Here is a 15,986-nt window from a genome sequence, read left to right as displayed (position 1 = left end):
TTCCCAAACAGTATTTTTGCAATGCAACAAATGACAGACATGTTTAAAAAAAAGGAATCTTTAATAATTGGTCAAAGCAAAACCACAAACACGAGATCACATTCAATATGGAATAAGCTCTTTTCAGACGAGTTGGGTGGCCCTTAAAAGGGCCGTTGAGAAAATTAAACTAGTTCAAGAGTGGTCAGTGTAGTTCTTAATACTCCTGCGACTGGGAAGATGCTTTCTTTCCAGATTTCCCAGAGCTGGGGACAGCCTGGCCAGTCTTCTTGGGCAGGAGCACGGCCTGGATGTTGGGAAGAACACCACCCTGGGCGATTGTCACTCCACCGAGCAGTTTGTTCAGCTCCTCGTCGTTACGAACGGCCAGCTGAAGATGACGAGGAATGATACGAGTCTTCTTGTTGTCTCTTGCAGCGTTTCCCGCCAACTCGAGAATTTCAGCGGTGAGGTACTCGAGAACAGCAGCCAAGTAGACGGGAGCACCAGCGCCCACCCTTTCAGCATAGTTGCCTTTGCGCAGAAGACGGTGAACACGGCCGACGGGAAATTGTAGACCAGCACGGGAACTGCGAGTCTTTGCCTTGGCGCGGGCTTTTCCTCCGGTTTTACCTCTTCCAGACATGTTGTTCACGTTAATTTTTCTCTCTACGGTGTAGAAGAATTCAATGGGGTATTCTAAACAATTGCTGCAGTATTTAACGACTGGCTGAAGGAGTGCTGTGTAGCTCCGCCTACACTTTTGATTGGCGACAAGCTGTGAAACCCGGACCTGATTGGCTTACAGAGCAAACCTAGAGCGGATGTGACCCCCTATTGGCTCGATCCTTTCCATGCATAAACAGCGCAAACTAAAGCACCAATCGGAGAGCCGCTACATGAGCGAGAGCTCATTGGTTTGTAGGTTTTCTCTGCACCACCAGTGGTGTCTGTTTCTGTCAATAAAATTTGGGCGGCAAATTCAAACCAATTGAACAAATTCCCTCTGAATTTTAAGACAATTTTTGGCGGTTTATCATGAGGAGGCCCACATAGTGCAGCATACTTAGGATGTACAGCACAAAAACAAGTAATGTAAGTTATGAAGTACAAATCAGATCACAATGTATCATATGCACAAGTAGTAAAGAAGATTCAAAATGAGCAAGGAAATAAGAAAAGTGATGGGAACACTCATAACGAGACAAATGAGATATCAAACAAGGGTACATATACGGATAAAGCGAATGCTGACTCAAGTATTCTCATGGTTAGTAAAGTGAGTTTCATTGCATTTATCGCAGAAGTCATTAACTGCACTGCACAAACAAACAAAAGGACAGAGAAACTGAAAATAATCATATCTGCAGCAACACGTCAGCTGGGTATAACAGTTGAGAAAATTCAGACATTCCTAGGTCAATCTGAGAATAATGCAAATTCTCAGGAATTACCAGACTAGCAAAGGTTAAACAAATAATATGACATTCAGGATAGTACAATGGAATGCCAGAATACTGATCGCGAATGGCCAAGAGTTCAAAAGAATAGTACATAAATTAACAAATCCTCCAGATGTTATATGTATCCAAGAAACATGGCTTAAACCGCGATTAAACTTTGTTATTCCAGGGTGGGGTGTGTGCAACGTTTATAAAGAATGGGGTGGCTTATAAGGAAGTAAATATAGAAACACAATATGAAAGTACTAAGGTGGAGGTATGGACACAGTTAGGAAAAGTAACAATAATAATCTATTACAATCCATGTGAACAGCTGTCCTTAATAGAATTAAGCTAAATTTGGAGTAAAGAAGAAGGTATGGTGATATGGTGTGGTGATTTTAATGCGCACAGTGTTACATGGGGAAGTTTATGCACAAATAAAAATGGCATAGTGGTGGAAGAATATATGGAGGAGAATTTATTGGTATGCTTAAATAATGGGAGTGGAACAAGGTTCAATATCAGAGATTCAACTAAGTCATGTATAGATCTAACAATAGTATCAGCAATAATAGCAGTAAAATGTCAATGGGAAATACTAAATCAATCAACAATTGGTAGTGATCATTATCCAGTAACCTGCACAATAGGATTAGAAATGCAAAGGAGTGCAGTAGCAAAACAACAAAGATGGAAAATTGAGAAAGCAGATTGGGGGAAATATAATAGCGTATGTAAGACAGAATTGATTAATTATATTATGGAAGATGACACTGATGAGCGTACAGAGAATATTAATCAGAGCAGCAGAAGAATCAATCCCTACAGGGAAAGGAAAAGGAAGGGAGAAAGTTGTTTCATGGTGGAATAACGATTGTTCCAATGCAATAAAAAAAGAAAAAAAAAAGAAATAAGGCATTTAGACTATTAAAAAGAACACTGACACCAGAAACAGTACAAGAATATCACAGGGAAAGAGCACAGGCAAGGAGGAAAATTAAACAGGCAAAAAAGAGATACTGGCAAGGTTATTGTTCTTCTATAGGTAAAGAAACAGGATTGGGTGAGGTATGGGGTATGTTAAAGAAAATGATTGGGATATATAAAACCAGAAATATATACAGAATTATTAACAGAGGGAAGAATAGCTATTACAGAAAAAGACAAGGCAGAATTATTAGTTAAAATATCTCAATGAGAATTATAGAAGGAAAAGACAAGAAATTTTGCAGCAACATCAATATATGTATAATAAAAAACCTAATGGGAGAGGAACAATAGATGTTGCATTTGAAATATATGAACTTAAAAGAGTATTATATCAAATTAAACAAACAGCGCCAGGAAAAGATCTGGTATGTTATATTATGCTAAAATATTTAGACAACATAATACTTAAAGCAGTACTGGACTTATTTAATAAGATATGGGTAGAAGGGAGGCTGCCAAGATCATGGAAACATGCCTAAATAATTCCAATAGCTAAGCTGGGGAAAGATGTATCAATAGCTGGGAATTATAGATCAATAGTATTTACATCCAACCTATGTAAACTGATGGAGAAAATGATTGTAAATAGGCTGTATTATGTGTTGGAGGGTAAGGGATTGTCAGCGCCTTATCAAAATGGTTTTAGAAAAGGTAGATCAACATTGGATGCACTAATAAAACTGGAAACAGATGTTAAGAAAGCAATAGCAATGAAAGAGGGGTTAGTGGCAGTTTATTTTGATATTGAGAAGGCATACGACATGATGTGGGAAGAATGTTTATTATTAAAATTGGAATAGAGGGAAGAATCTATAATTGGGTTTTAAGTTTTTTATTTGATAGAACAATCCAAGTTCAATAAGTAATGAATTGTCTCAAACTGTAAGAGTGGAGAACGGAACACCTCAGGGAAGTGTGATAAGCCCAATATTTTTTAATATTATGATTAATGACATATTTGAAGGAGTGTCACCAGGAATTAACACGGCTTTATATGCGGATGATGGAATAATGTGGAAAAGAGGGAGGAATATATCCTTTAATATGGAAATAATTCAAGAAGCAATAGGGATAGTTGAAAAATGGTCTCTAGAATGTGGGTTCAAATTTTCAATATCCAAAACATGTTATCAGATATTTACAAAGAAAATTAAAGAGAACAAACCACTTAAATTATATGGGACATCGTTAGAAAAAGTATCTAAGTTTAAATATCTGGGAATGTGGTTTGATGAAAAGTTAGCTTGGAAAGATCACATAGATTATATTATAAAGAAATGTAGTAAAGTATTAAACTTAATGAGAGGGTTTGCAGGACAAGACTGGGGTGCAGACAAACAATCATTAAAGGGTATATATGTTGGATTTATGCGATCAGTACTAGACTATTGTTGTATTGTATATGAATCTGCACCTGCAACTATGCTAAAGAAACTAAATATCATGCAAGCTAAAGCATTAAGACTCATTTTAGGAGCAATTAAAACTACACCAATTTCAGCATTACAGGTGGAAACATCAGAAATGCCACTGTATATAAGAAGAGAGAAACTAGCTATGGCATTATTACTGGATTAATCTTCAGGGACAAAACAGTGATCATCCAGTAAGGGGAGTACTTGCTGAAAGTTGGGAAACAATAAATACACCAGGTAAAGGCTTTGCATGGAAAATAAAGAAATGGGCTAAATGGTCTAGATACAAAGTCATTTGATCCAATAGTTGCAATACCTCTGACACCACCTTGGTTATTCACACAACCTTAAATTGATTTAAAGCTACATGAAAGAATTAAGGAAAAAAGGAATGGAGTTAATACAAAAACATATGTAAAAGAATATATAAAAGTATGTATATACAGATGGCTCAAAGAACCAAGAAACCGGAAGGACAGGGGCAGCTTTTTATGTTCCAGAGTTTGTAGTAAGGAAGTTTGGAAGAACAACAGATGGTACATCTGTCTGCAGAGATGATAGCAATCTTAATGGCACTAGGTTGGATTTATGAAGTAAGAGCAGATAAAGTAATAATATGTTCTGACTCAATGGCGGTTCTTATGAGTTTCCAATCAAATCAAACAAATAGAAGTGACATTTTAATAGAAATCATGATTACATTATACAGTCTAAAACAGATAGGAATATTAATTCATTTCATGTGGGTACCAGCACATGTGGGAATTCAAGGCAAGAAGCAGACAAAATGGCTAAAGAATCATTAAGGATGGATGAACCAAGTATAAATATTTCACTTAGCAGATCAGAAGGGAAACATTTGGTATTGAAAGCATGCAATAGGAAATGGCATACTTATTGGGATCCATGTCAAACAGGAAGACATTATCAGAAGGTACAAAGGAGCATTAAAAAAAAAGGAAAAACATTCACGACATAAGTAGATTGGAACAGGTTATTTTCACATATCTAAGAACAGGACATTCAAATCTTAACTATACATTACACATCATAGGGAAACATAATACAGGTTTATGTGAGGTTTGTGCAATAGAGGAGACAGCAGAGCATGTGTTGATGGAATGTCCTGCATATGAAAGAGAAAGGAGGAGTCTCGAGGAAGAATTACAAACCGTATGAAGTCAAGAATTCATAATAAGTAATATCTTAAATGATGGTCCAAATGCGGGGAAACAAATGAATGCAATAATGAGATTTACTAGGAGCAGTGGATTAAAATATAGGATATAGGGAATAGGAAGAAATACAGATTTCATTATCTTCACACTCCGTCACAGAAGGTGGCGGTATGCACCTATTAAGTTGGTTCGCAACCCGCCATAAAACCTAAAGAAGAAGAATATCATGAATGATTGATAAACCATTCATAGAATAAAATTCAGATCCTTTTCGTTTACTCTCTTATGTTGTCTCTTTATATTATTTGTATTTTTGTTCTCGATTAAAAAGGTACATTACGGCAACTTGTCGATGAATACATTTTCAATTATATAACAGCAGTTATAAAAACTTGCAAAGTATCTTTTCGGGATACTTGCCAGATCCCCATTGTTCACAAATGTGCTTTCTCTGCAAAAACGAAATATAAATATAACTGATCTTCGATCTGATATCTGGTCTGGGTAAAAATAATAATAATAATGGATAGAAAAAAAAGCGTAATTAATTTTTAAAAAATAATTTATTCTGAATAAATTAAACATCAAATTGACCACAATAATATAAAGCTCCGTATACCTTGGGAAGTCCACTTCCTCCGTTTCAGGCTGTTCGCTTTTATCGCATTCTGGTCATATTATAACATAATTCAAGCTTTATTAGTTCTCTCAGGCTCAATGTGTTCAAGGAGTTCCAGCAAACAAGGGCTTTGCCATTGATGTGTAAACTGCGAGAAAAACCATAAAGCAATTCTATTCCAGATGTGTTTCCCTGTAGTTATTAACTTCAGAGCTCAGAAACGTCAAAAAGTTTTGATTAAACGATATGCTGAAATATTGCAAGGGGTCTTGTGGAATGGGGCAGAGACCCGGAAACGTTTCCTTAGTAGTTTACATAAACATACAACTGTAAAACGTCAAGCTCCATATTATAATAAAAACAAATATGTGATGTTCCTACGACTAAAATCATACTTATGCTTAAATAAAACGCGCGAGGATTCCCGTTCCCTCTGGATACGTTATTTGCAACTAAATGAAAACAGGAGGAAACGGGGAAGTATATTAGTGGGAAAACGCAGGTTTCGTTCAAGAAGTGATATCTGTAAAAATAAAGTGATTAAACGTTATTGATCACCTTTTATAGTATCCCCTGAGCTTTAATTGTTTTCACGTGCACCCTAGAAAATAACACTTTCCACTGCAAAGTCAGCCTGATGTGGTCCAAGAAATTGTTAATTTACAATGATTTGTGGAATATTTTATAAATATACACAAATGTAGTTTTCCTGTGGCGATTCCCTTTTCTCATATGAAGGGCTTTTACTTTACAACAAAAACACACAAACATAATTTAGTGCGATTTGCCTACAGTTATGAGTTTTTGTTTTTTTTTTTTTTTTTAAACCAATAGAAACATTAATTAAAAAAAAAAAGAAAAGATTATTAAGCCACATGAAAGTCAAACGTACCACTATTTGAAAACAGGGAACAATATCTCTTGATCTAAAATGCTATAGCAACAGCAAAACGAGAACAAAGCTCAAGGCATGTCATATAGTATCATATCACCCTTGAAATACTCCTAATGTGCTCATGAGACATAAATCAGTGCCGAAAAAAGTAAACGATACACAAACATGATAAAAACGACGAATTAAGAGCTCCCCAGCATTGTAAACAATCAGCTCAAGATCCAAAGTGCAACTGATGAAACAAAATAAATAAGAAAAACGACACATATCAACAGCGTTGGAGGCATTTATAGTCATTGGTCTGTGTCGCCGCCTTGTGCTCGATAACCGTCACCGCACGACACCCTCATCCATAGTTTCTCTAGTTTATTCGCACATTTGTTCATCCACAATAGCAGCCTTATCTAAATTTAATTAGACCAGCAAATCCTTATATTTTCCATAGATAGTTGATTTTTTTTCATCCTGCAAAGCTGTGGCCATATTTGAGGGATGATGTTCCAGGCAGAGGACACCAAGGGCTGGCTGGCTGGGAATAATGTGGTCTGAAGTATGATGTTACCCCCGACTGGTGGACAATCAGTTTATAAGATAAATAACTCATTCTGGAGCCAATTCTACACTCATTTGACTGGTGCCCGCACCACGTCTCTCTCAGTTTCTCTCTTTAGTTGTCTGCAGCACTGGCTCCTCCATTGGCAGTGCTAGATTTGCCCTTTGTCTTGGATGAACGGAACGAGAAGCGTTTGATGAGGCGACGAGAGAAGCTTCCAGACTTTTTACGGCTGGTGGAGGAGCAGGAGGCTGTGGAGGAGTCATTGCCCAGGTTGGAGACATCTTCATGGGACTGACTAAAACTGGGGTCTTTCTCTCTGTGTTTTCTGCGGAACAGTAGCTTGGTACCACTGCGAAGGAATCCCACTGAAATAGAACATAAAGAAGCTACATTTTCAATGTTATGAAATATAAACACATAAAAGAAATAGAAAGAATACATACATTTTATTTTAAAATATATATACTTGGGGGAGAAAAAAAAACCTTTTCATAGAAATCTGAACCTCCCATTCAAATATGAGTGGCTTCTGTACCTTTGTGGTCTTTGAGGCTGCGTGTCTCTAGCCCTTCGGTCGATCCTGTCTCTGACTCCACGTCATCCACAGAGGGCCGCTCTGACACATCAGACGGAGTGGTCTCGTCTGTTTCCTGATTCGCAGAAGCTCCATGGTGGTTCGAGGCTCCGCTGGGAGAATGCGCCCCCTGTAGGGCTGCGTCCATGGCTGCAGCATAGCCCAGTGATAAGGAGTCATCCTCAGTAATGGGGATCTGTGGGATGGACAGAAATTTGTTTTTACACAGTATGACACTGACTGAAAAACACTGGGTTCTTTCTAATTTGCAAAAGCAGCTCCCCATCAGCCTTTCGGTGAACTCTGTTTGTTTAGGTTCTGAACTTGAAACTACAAACAGTTTGTCACCTAAGTGAGGATCAGTATGTGCTGATAATTCATGATATGTAAAACGTCTATATGAGATTATATGAGATGACTAAACTTATGATGACATTTAGATAACCCTGATACTTTCTAACTCTAACTATAACCCTAGCTTGTTATATAGATTAGCCTATAACATTTCAAATTAAGTTAATATTAGTTAAATGTGGTATATAAATGTTGTAGACTTCATAGCATCACCTAAAGTATATAGGTGCATTCCCAAACCGCACACTTCTAGACTATTCCAGGCAGGGCCATTTCTAGCTTTAAGCAGCTGCTTAAGGCCCCCTAGCCACCAGGGGGCCCCGCATACCAAGGACAATGTTTTTTATTGTTTAATAAAAGCTGCAAGACTCATGAAGCAATTATGGCTAAATTAGAGGGGGCCCTCAAGTAGGATTTCGCTTAGGGCTCCCACATGCTCAGAAACTGCCCTGATTCTGTCATTTTGTAGTGCAAGTAGTGCGAGTGGTACAGTATGCTAAAACTGAAAGTGCAACAAAAAGAAGTGTACTTTAAGTACCCGGATAATGCACTTCTTCAGCCGTCAAAATGAAGTGTGGAATGTGAGACACTTCATGCTCTCAGCGCTCAAGGCTGCGTTACTGGTCTGACAAAACAATTGTAAATAATGGAGAATGTAGCAACTAGCAAAACTTAAGTGAAGACAGAACCTTACAAATGTGAGTTGAATGCTTTACCACCACCACCCGCTGTGTGAATACAGTTCCCTGGATGTTTGGCTCATTGTAACCTGGATGTTTTTATGACACTGATTAGAAATCTCTGTTTAGATAATGTTCAGACTGACCTTTGACACCCCAGATATGATGAGAGTGCTGCGTTTCGTAGGTGTCTTCTTGGGTGCCTTGCTGGCTGACTCGGTCAGTTGCCGGATGGCTGTTTCGGCTATGGGGTCCAGCCCATTAGGGAGGGTGCCTTCTGTTTGGGAATAGCACAAATACGCAAAAACACAACAGGGTCACAAACTTTCCCATTTTCCTTCATATGTTTTATATGTAAAAAAAAAAAAAAAGAGCAAAAATGATGTGAAAATTATGATAATTTTACTTTCTTTTGTGAACTTTCCATACCTTTTAACTAATATATTTCCGTGAATTTTCTATGAATTTTCAGGCGTTCATACAGGATTTTTAGAACTCACAGAGTAATTTCTAGCCAAATTAATACTTCAGAAATAAGTCTAGCCAGATAAAAATAAATAAATAAAATAAAAACATTATTTTGACTATAGAAATGCCAATTACTGTCTCTCTCCCCACCCCCTTTTAAGACTATATGATTCCATGGTTTTTCCAGCCTGCAAATAGCACTCTTTTATTTTTTTCTGATATTTCCAGGTTTTCTATGACCGCTGGAACCCTGACAAGTTAATTACACAAAGGGGTTATAAAAGGTGCATTTAATCATCTCAAGGCAAAATGTGAATCTGAATAAAGCTCACTGCTGGGTGTTGGGCTGGGATTTGTGCTCTGCAAGCTGGTAGTGAGCACAGCGGGAGTTTTTTCAGTCACCTCCACCTTTGAGGGAGACCTAGACGGAGAGTCTCCTGGAATTATAGATGAAGAAACAGGATAGGGTAAAACTGCCAAGTCACTTCTGTGGTACTGGAACATTTCAGACATAGAACAGCATATGTATGTATTCTCAGTGTTCTTGAGTTATGTGGCCTTTACCTGGTTTACGGTCCAGTTTTAGTCGAGACTGGATGGTGGTAACCGTGGTGACAATAGTGCCATCGGGCATGATAGCACGGTCCACATCCACTTTCTTTGAGGGAGTGACTGAAGACCGCAGAGGAGCTGCATTTTCACATGCAAGCAAATCACTGGACTCCAAATACAACAGCTGTAGGTCAAAAACATATGATCATTACATTATACAGTCATAAAACATGCTTTCTTAAAATATATTTATAAAAAATATTCCTTTATTTGCATTTACAGAACTGCTACTAAACTATTAGGGTTAGTACAGCCACAAACTTCTTCAAATCATCCTCTTTCTAAAAGTTCTGAGCGGCTTTGCCCATGTGTTCACAAACAAAGATTATTACTCCTTGGTTTTTTTTGTACCATTCATTTGAACTTTTAAGATAATGTGTGTAACAAGTAATGTGTGAACTGAAGTACTAGGTTAAATAAAGAAATAATCTGGTTATCGAGTTAATCAGAGACAAATTGAGTGCTCAGTTCCCAGAGTAGGCCATTGTAATAAGATATGTTTTCTAGTAAATAATTCACATTGACATTTAGAACGGGGACTAATAAGAGTGTTCCAAAAAGTGAGCACATGCCCTGTGTAAGTCCTTAACTGAAAAGCAAAAAAGCTCGGCACTCAGAACACTGTGTTATTATGTAAAGTATCTGTACTGCATCCTAATTTTCTGTCCCACTGAAAAAGATGCTGCGCACCTCTAGTGTTACAATTGCAGTTGGCGCAAGACCGTGACCTGGAGCGATGGGCAGCTTCTGTAGTCCGTTGGGAATTCTTTTAGAGAGATCCAGTGGTAAGGAAGCACAACCAGGTAAAAACTCTGTCAGATAGGAAAAAAAAGACAATTTTTATCATTCAACCAAAAATGACTTTACTGATAGAAACATGAATATCATGCAGTGAAATAGAAGACAGCAAAAATAAATCAGCACAAATGCCTTTAATATCAAGAAATGTGCTTCTGTAATCTTAGATGGGCTATTGAATGCAAGGCATTAATAAGTGACTCACGCTCTTCTGTGCCGTTTCTCTCCACAAGCCTTACTTTGAGTTCTTTGGTTTCTGGTCCTAAATCCCTAATAGATAAGACAAAATAAAGCAGCATGAACACAACTATACATGGTTCTTATTTATGATACTGAATTGGAGATGACGTGGACTGAAGTATGTCAGCTGGAATTGGATTTTAGGTAATGAAATGACTGCATAATGCCAGCAGACTACTAATCCCCTTTGGCTCCACAGCATCTGTATGCTGGCCATTAGAAATAAATTGACCAATCTGGTAATTGGCAACATGGGAAATAGTGATGTGTTGGGAATGGTGAATAATTAAATGTGCTAAATAGCTCTTAGTTTCCTTGGGAGTTGGCTGAACATATTTACAGAGCCGTTGGTGGTGCTGCTTAGGGCTTCATACCTTCATTCATGACAAAAAGTCAGCCAATACTAGAAGGAATTTGATGAAAACACACTATAGTTGTTGATGTTAAAGTGTTAAAGTTGACCTTAAATTGATGGTGTTGACTCAAAAAGGGCAGTTTTGACTACTTGTGTGAATTGGTCGAAAGAATATGACATTATAAGAGACCTTTCTTAAGTGTTGTGTATGTCAAAACTTCACTCAGAAGGTTCCATTTCACAGTCTATACTTTGATCTACAGTATATCAGCCTTTCTTCACAATCAGTAACAGAATGGTAGAATAATTAGGTGCTTACAGTATAAATTCTTCAGTCCAGTGCAGGGCTGCTCCAGGACTAGGGGAAGGAGTAAGGAAGCCTGTTCTTCGTTCAATGGAGGGAGTGTCCAGACTCAGAACACAACAAAGCTCTCCTGCATGAGTCTGTAATCCTGGGACAGGGTTAAGGAAATCATTTAAAAAAATAAAATAAAAGAAAAAGAAATGACAACTTGCATCATATAAGTGCAGAGACTTCACAAAAACTGCTCAAATATTTACACTGTAAAGTAATATTTACAGGCAGATTTGAATGTTTGAAAATCAGATCTATCTGTTATCAAAGCAGCTGTTTTTTAAGGGTGACAATCAGGAGGGTACGGTGGCACAGGGGTGCACAACACAACAAAATTAGCAAAGCAAACAAAAGTTGAAAACACAAATGGAAAAAAAACACAGCACAACGATTTTAAGCTACAACACAACAGAAATAAACCACAAGGCATTGGAAATAAGCCACAACACAACATAATTAACAGAAAAAAAATTTTTTTTAAACACTTTTAAACTTTTAATTTGTCTGGCGGTTCTGACTCAATGTAGGCGGGATCAAGATTTCATTTGACCTTAACTTCATTGTGGCTTAAAGTGATAGTTCACCAAAAAATTCTCTCATGATTTACTCACCCTCCTGGCATCCCAGATGTGTATGACTTTCTTTCTTCTGCAGAACACAAATGATGATTTTTAGAAGAATATTTCAGCTCTGTAGGTACATACAATGCAGTGAATGGGTGCCAAAATGTTGAAGCTCCAAATCCACTTAAAGGGAGCATAAAAGTAATCCATATGACTCCAGTGGTTAAATCCATGTGTTCAGACACGATATGATAGGTGTGGGTGAGAAACAGAACAATATAAAGTCATTTTTTTCATAAATTCTCCTCCCTGCCCAGTAGGGGGAGATATGCATGAAGAATGTGAATCACCAAAAACAGAAGGAGAAAGTGAAAATGAAGGAAAAAGGACGTAAATATTGATCTGTTTCTCACCCACACCTATCATATCACTTCAGAAGATGTGGATTTAACCACCAGAGTTGTCTGCATTACTTTTATGTTGCCCTTATGTGGATTTTGGAGCTTCAAATTTTTGGCGCCCTTTCACTTGCATTATATGGACCTACAGAGCTGAGATATTCTTCTAAAAATCTTCGTTTGTGTTCAGCAGATGAAAGAAAGTCATACACATCTGGGATGGCATGAGTAAATGATCAGAGAATTTTTATTTTAGGGTGAACTAACCCTTTAATTCCATTGTGTTGCAGCTTATTACTGTTGTGCTGTGGCTCTTCTGTTGTGTTGTGCTTTATTTCATTTGTGTTGTAGCTTATTTCTCTTGTGTTGTGGCTTAATTTTGTTGTGCTGTGATTTATTTCCAACATGCTGTGGCATTTCTGTTGAGTTGTGGCTTATTCCTGTTGTGTTGTGGCTTAATTTCGTTGTGTTGTGGTTTACATCCTGTTTGTTTTTAGATTTAAAAAAATCACTCTGGGCCCCACTCACCCAGCCCACTACCTTTTTGAACTGTTGCCTTCTGGCCGGCGCTACAGAGCACTGAGCACCAGAACCATCAGTCACAAGAACAGTTTTCTCCCTCAGGTTATACATCTCATGAACAGTTAAAACTGCCCCACTGAGCAATAATTATGTGCAATACACAGCTTAGTCTATTTATATTTATCTAACATATACTACCTCTTCTGCCACTAACAGATTTGTATTTGTACATACGTGTATATATATATATATATATATATATATATATATATGTGTGTGTGTGTGTGTGTGTGTGTGTATTGTGCATTTTTATATATACTTATATTTTCTATTCGCTTTTTATTCTCTCTCTCTCTCTCTCTCTCTCTCTCTCTCTATATATATATTATCTCTGTCTTGTTGTTGTATTGTTTGTGCACTGGAAGCTTCTGTCACCAAGACAAATTCCTTGTATGTGTAAGCATACTTGACAATAAAGCTCATTCTGATCCTTTGCTAATTTTGTTATGTTGTATAACCCTAGGCCATAGTATGGACCTGGAGATACAATATTATATCAATATCTGGGTCAAGATCTAACAGTTCTTTATGTTTAGTGTAAAAATTGTGATATATTGCGATCTTTATCACTTGTTTAACATTCATCTTCACTGACCTCTTTCTGTGTTTGGATTTTGCTTAAATAGAAATAATTGAGTATGTTTTTGTTTTATTTTTATCCCCTTTTCTCCCAATTTGGAATGCCCAATTCCCACTACTTAGTAGGTCCTCATGGTGGCGCGGTTACTTACCTCAATCCGGGTGGCGGAGGACAAGTCTCAGCTGCCTCTGCTTCTGAGATAGCCAATCCGCGCATCTTATCACGTGGCTTGTTGAGCATGACACCGCAGAGACTTCGCATGGGAGGCTCATGCTACTCTCCACGATCCATGCACAACTCACCACGTGCCCCATTGAGAGCGAGAACCACTAATCGTGACCACGAGGAGGTTACCTCATATGACTCTACCCTCCCTAGCAACCGGGCCAATTTGGTTGCATACCTGGCTGGAGTCACTCAGCACACCCTGGATTCGAACTCGCGACTCCAGGGGTGGTAGTCAGCGTCAATACTCGCTGAATAATTGAGTATCTTTAGCCTTTTCACAGACTTGCTCTGGGTGGTGGTCAGTCACAAAATTATGAATGTGATAAACTGTACGTCAAATATTAATTTTTGCAGTAAGAATATTTAAACAATATTGTGAGGTAAATTATCACAATACATTAAAATATTGTTTTTTTTTTGGGGGGGGGGGGGGGGGGTATACCTTTTTTGACATTTGTTGCTCTGAGTTGCTGTACCAGAATCCGTCTGACAGGCATGCTCTGAGATGGAGAGTTCAGACCACCAATCTGCTTCTCCCGTGGAAACTATCAATAGGAATGTGAACGTTTTATAACATGGAAGTCACGTAGGTTTTATTGAGTTTTCCTTCCTCATTTTAGTTGACTTTAAATGTATGTATTGTATATTTTGTATAGAAGGTTCGACTGATGAGGATGTCATACATTAAACACAAGCATTCTTTTCAAACCAAATCAAAACATAAGTATCCTCATGGCTCTGTCACTGTGTACAGTTTCAAACTCTGTGGTCATAACTCCTGCTGTGTGATAAAGCAGTCAATACTTGTGAAGTGTATTAGGTATTTTACCGCAGGACTTGATACACAGGCTCTCAGGTTGAGGATCATCGCAGGGTGTGTTGTGTACAGTGTGTCCTCTACCAGCGCAGCAATCATATTACTGTCCACCTCTACATCAGAGCCCTAAGACAAAAAACAAACAAACCGCTACAAATGAGTGGGCTGTAATTTAGAAGAATAATTGATTTCAGTTCATTTGCTTTCTAAACATTAGAAGCCCTACTGTGTTGTGAAAGTAGCTTCTTTTTATACCTTGCACAAATTGTAATGTGTCGCAATTAAGTTGAAGGGAACATTACATAAATTATGTAAATGACTCTCCTACCTCTTTCTGGACTCTTTGGCATGGAGTTACAGTTAGAGACAGCTGAGGCTGCTTGGAAAAAGTCCAGGACACAAGGAGACCCTCTTCCTCCACTTCCTCAAGGCAGACCTGTAACTACAACAGCCCAAACAAGACATTTTATTTAAGTAGTATACTCCAATTCCACAGTGCACTTAAAGGGATAGTTCACCCAAAAATCATTTACTCATCCTCATGTTCTTCCAAACCTGTTTAACCTTCTTTCTTCCATGGAATTCAAAAGGAGATGTTAGGCAGAATGAAAGCCTCAGTCACCATTCACTTCCATTGAAATTTTTTTCCATATAATGAAAGTGAATGGTGACTGTCATTCTGCAAAATATCTCCTTTTGTGTTCCACCGAAGAAGAAAAAAAGTCATCGGGGTTTCATTTTTGAGTGAACTATCCCTTTAAAATACTCTATTTGGAAAAGCAATATATTTATTGATGGCTGCTCCACATTTTACTACCAAGAGATGAAAAACTAAACTGTGGCACTGCATATCAAGTACCGTCATTTGTTTGAGATGAGTATCTAATGCAATATTCATAGCCGCTAAACCTCACAATCTTAAGCTATTGAGATGGAACAATTTGGCAAACTGAGAACCTCATTCATGTGAGTAGTGGCAGAAGACGTAAGACTAATGAAAGTTGAGTGTGCAGCTATGCAGACTGATGCAAACTCGCCAATACAAATCCATGTCATTTGTATTTTACCTGAGCCAGCATTGGTTGCATTGTGATCTGGTAGGTATCCATGGAAACAGCTGCAGGTGACTGCTGAGTGACTGTCACCGGGAATGTTACAGTGTCAACCGAGCAATTGCACTGAAGGACCTGGAAGGGTTAGGAGTGTGATTGACAGTCATTTACTTAGTAAGAGACAAAACATTGTATCTTAAAATTAAGGGCATTTGTAGTAATAGACCACACACACACAAAAGCTTCTATCACA

The 15,986-nt window shown here is 37.9% G+C and overlaps 2 protein-coding genes across 3 annotated transcripts in view; both read right to left on the bottom strand.

Annotated features, from left to right (window-relative positions):
• Positions 1-42: 42 nt before the first annotated feature.
• Positions 43-1,615, bottom strand: LOC127437527 (histone H2AX-like). The gene has a single exon (XM_051692516.1). It carries the CDS (start codon positions 623-625, stop codon positions 197-199), a length of 429 nt encoding a protein of 142 aa, XP_051548476.1. The 5' UTR covers positions 626-1,615; the 3' UTR covers positions 43-196.
• A 1,564-nt stretch (positions 1,616-3,179) lies between these two features.
• Positions 3,180-15,986, bottom strand: part of LOC127437498 (phospholipid transfer protein C2CD2L-like) — a 40,941-nt gene continuing 28,134 nt past the window's right edge. The window contains exons 4-15 of one of the 2 annotated variants that reach the window (XM_051692472.1): positions 15,749-15,868; positions 15,010-15,123; positions 14,694-14,807; positions 14,307-14,409; positions 11,478-11,610; positions 10,769-10,833; positions 10,456-10,577; positions 9,718-9,889; positions 9,486-9,590; positions 8,832-8,959; positions 7,613-7,847; positions 3,180-7,442 (exon numbers count right to left, since the gene is read on the bottom strand). In XM_051692472.1, the coding sequence (XP_051548432.1) occupies positions 7,189-7,442; positions 7,613-7,847; positions 8,832-8,959; positions 9,486-9,590; positions 9,718-9,889; positions 10,456-10,577; positions 10,769-10,833; positions 11,478-11,610; positions 14,307-14,409; positions 14,694-14,807; positions 15,010-15,123; positions 15,749-15,868 (1,665 nt within the window). In that variant the 3' untranslated portion in view covers positions 3,180-7,188. Of the gene's footprint in view, positions 7,443-7,612; positions 7,848-8,831; positions 8,963-9,485; positions 9,591-9,717; positions 9,890-10,455; positions 10,578-10,768; positions 10,834-11,477; positions 11,611-14,306; positions 14,410-14,693; positions 14,808-15,009; positions 15,124-15,748; positions 15,869-15,986 lie in introns of both variants that reach the window. The other variant, XM_051692463.1, reaches the window with a different exon arrangement.

Source organism: Myxocyprinus asiaticus, chromosome 4 (assembly GCF_019703515.2).
Source record: "Myxocyprinus asiaticus isolate MX2 ecotype Aquarium Trade chromosome 4, UBuf_Myxa_2, whole genome shotgun sequence".
NCBI classification, from domain to species: Eukaryota; Metazoa; Chordata; class Actinopteri; order Cypriniformes; family Catostomidae; genus Myxocyprinus; species Myxocyprinus asiaticus.
The sequence above is the reverse complement of the archived record's forward strand: the minus strand, read 5'-3'. Positions and strand labels throughout refer to the sequence as shown.

Excerpts from the sequence above, each read along its gene's own strand:
- LOC127437527 (XM_051692516.1), bottom strand. The coding sequence starts at position 625 with ATGTCTGGAAGAGGTAAAACCGGAGGAAAAGCCCGCGCCAAGGCAAAG.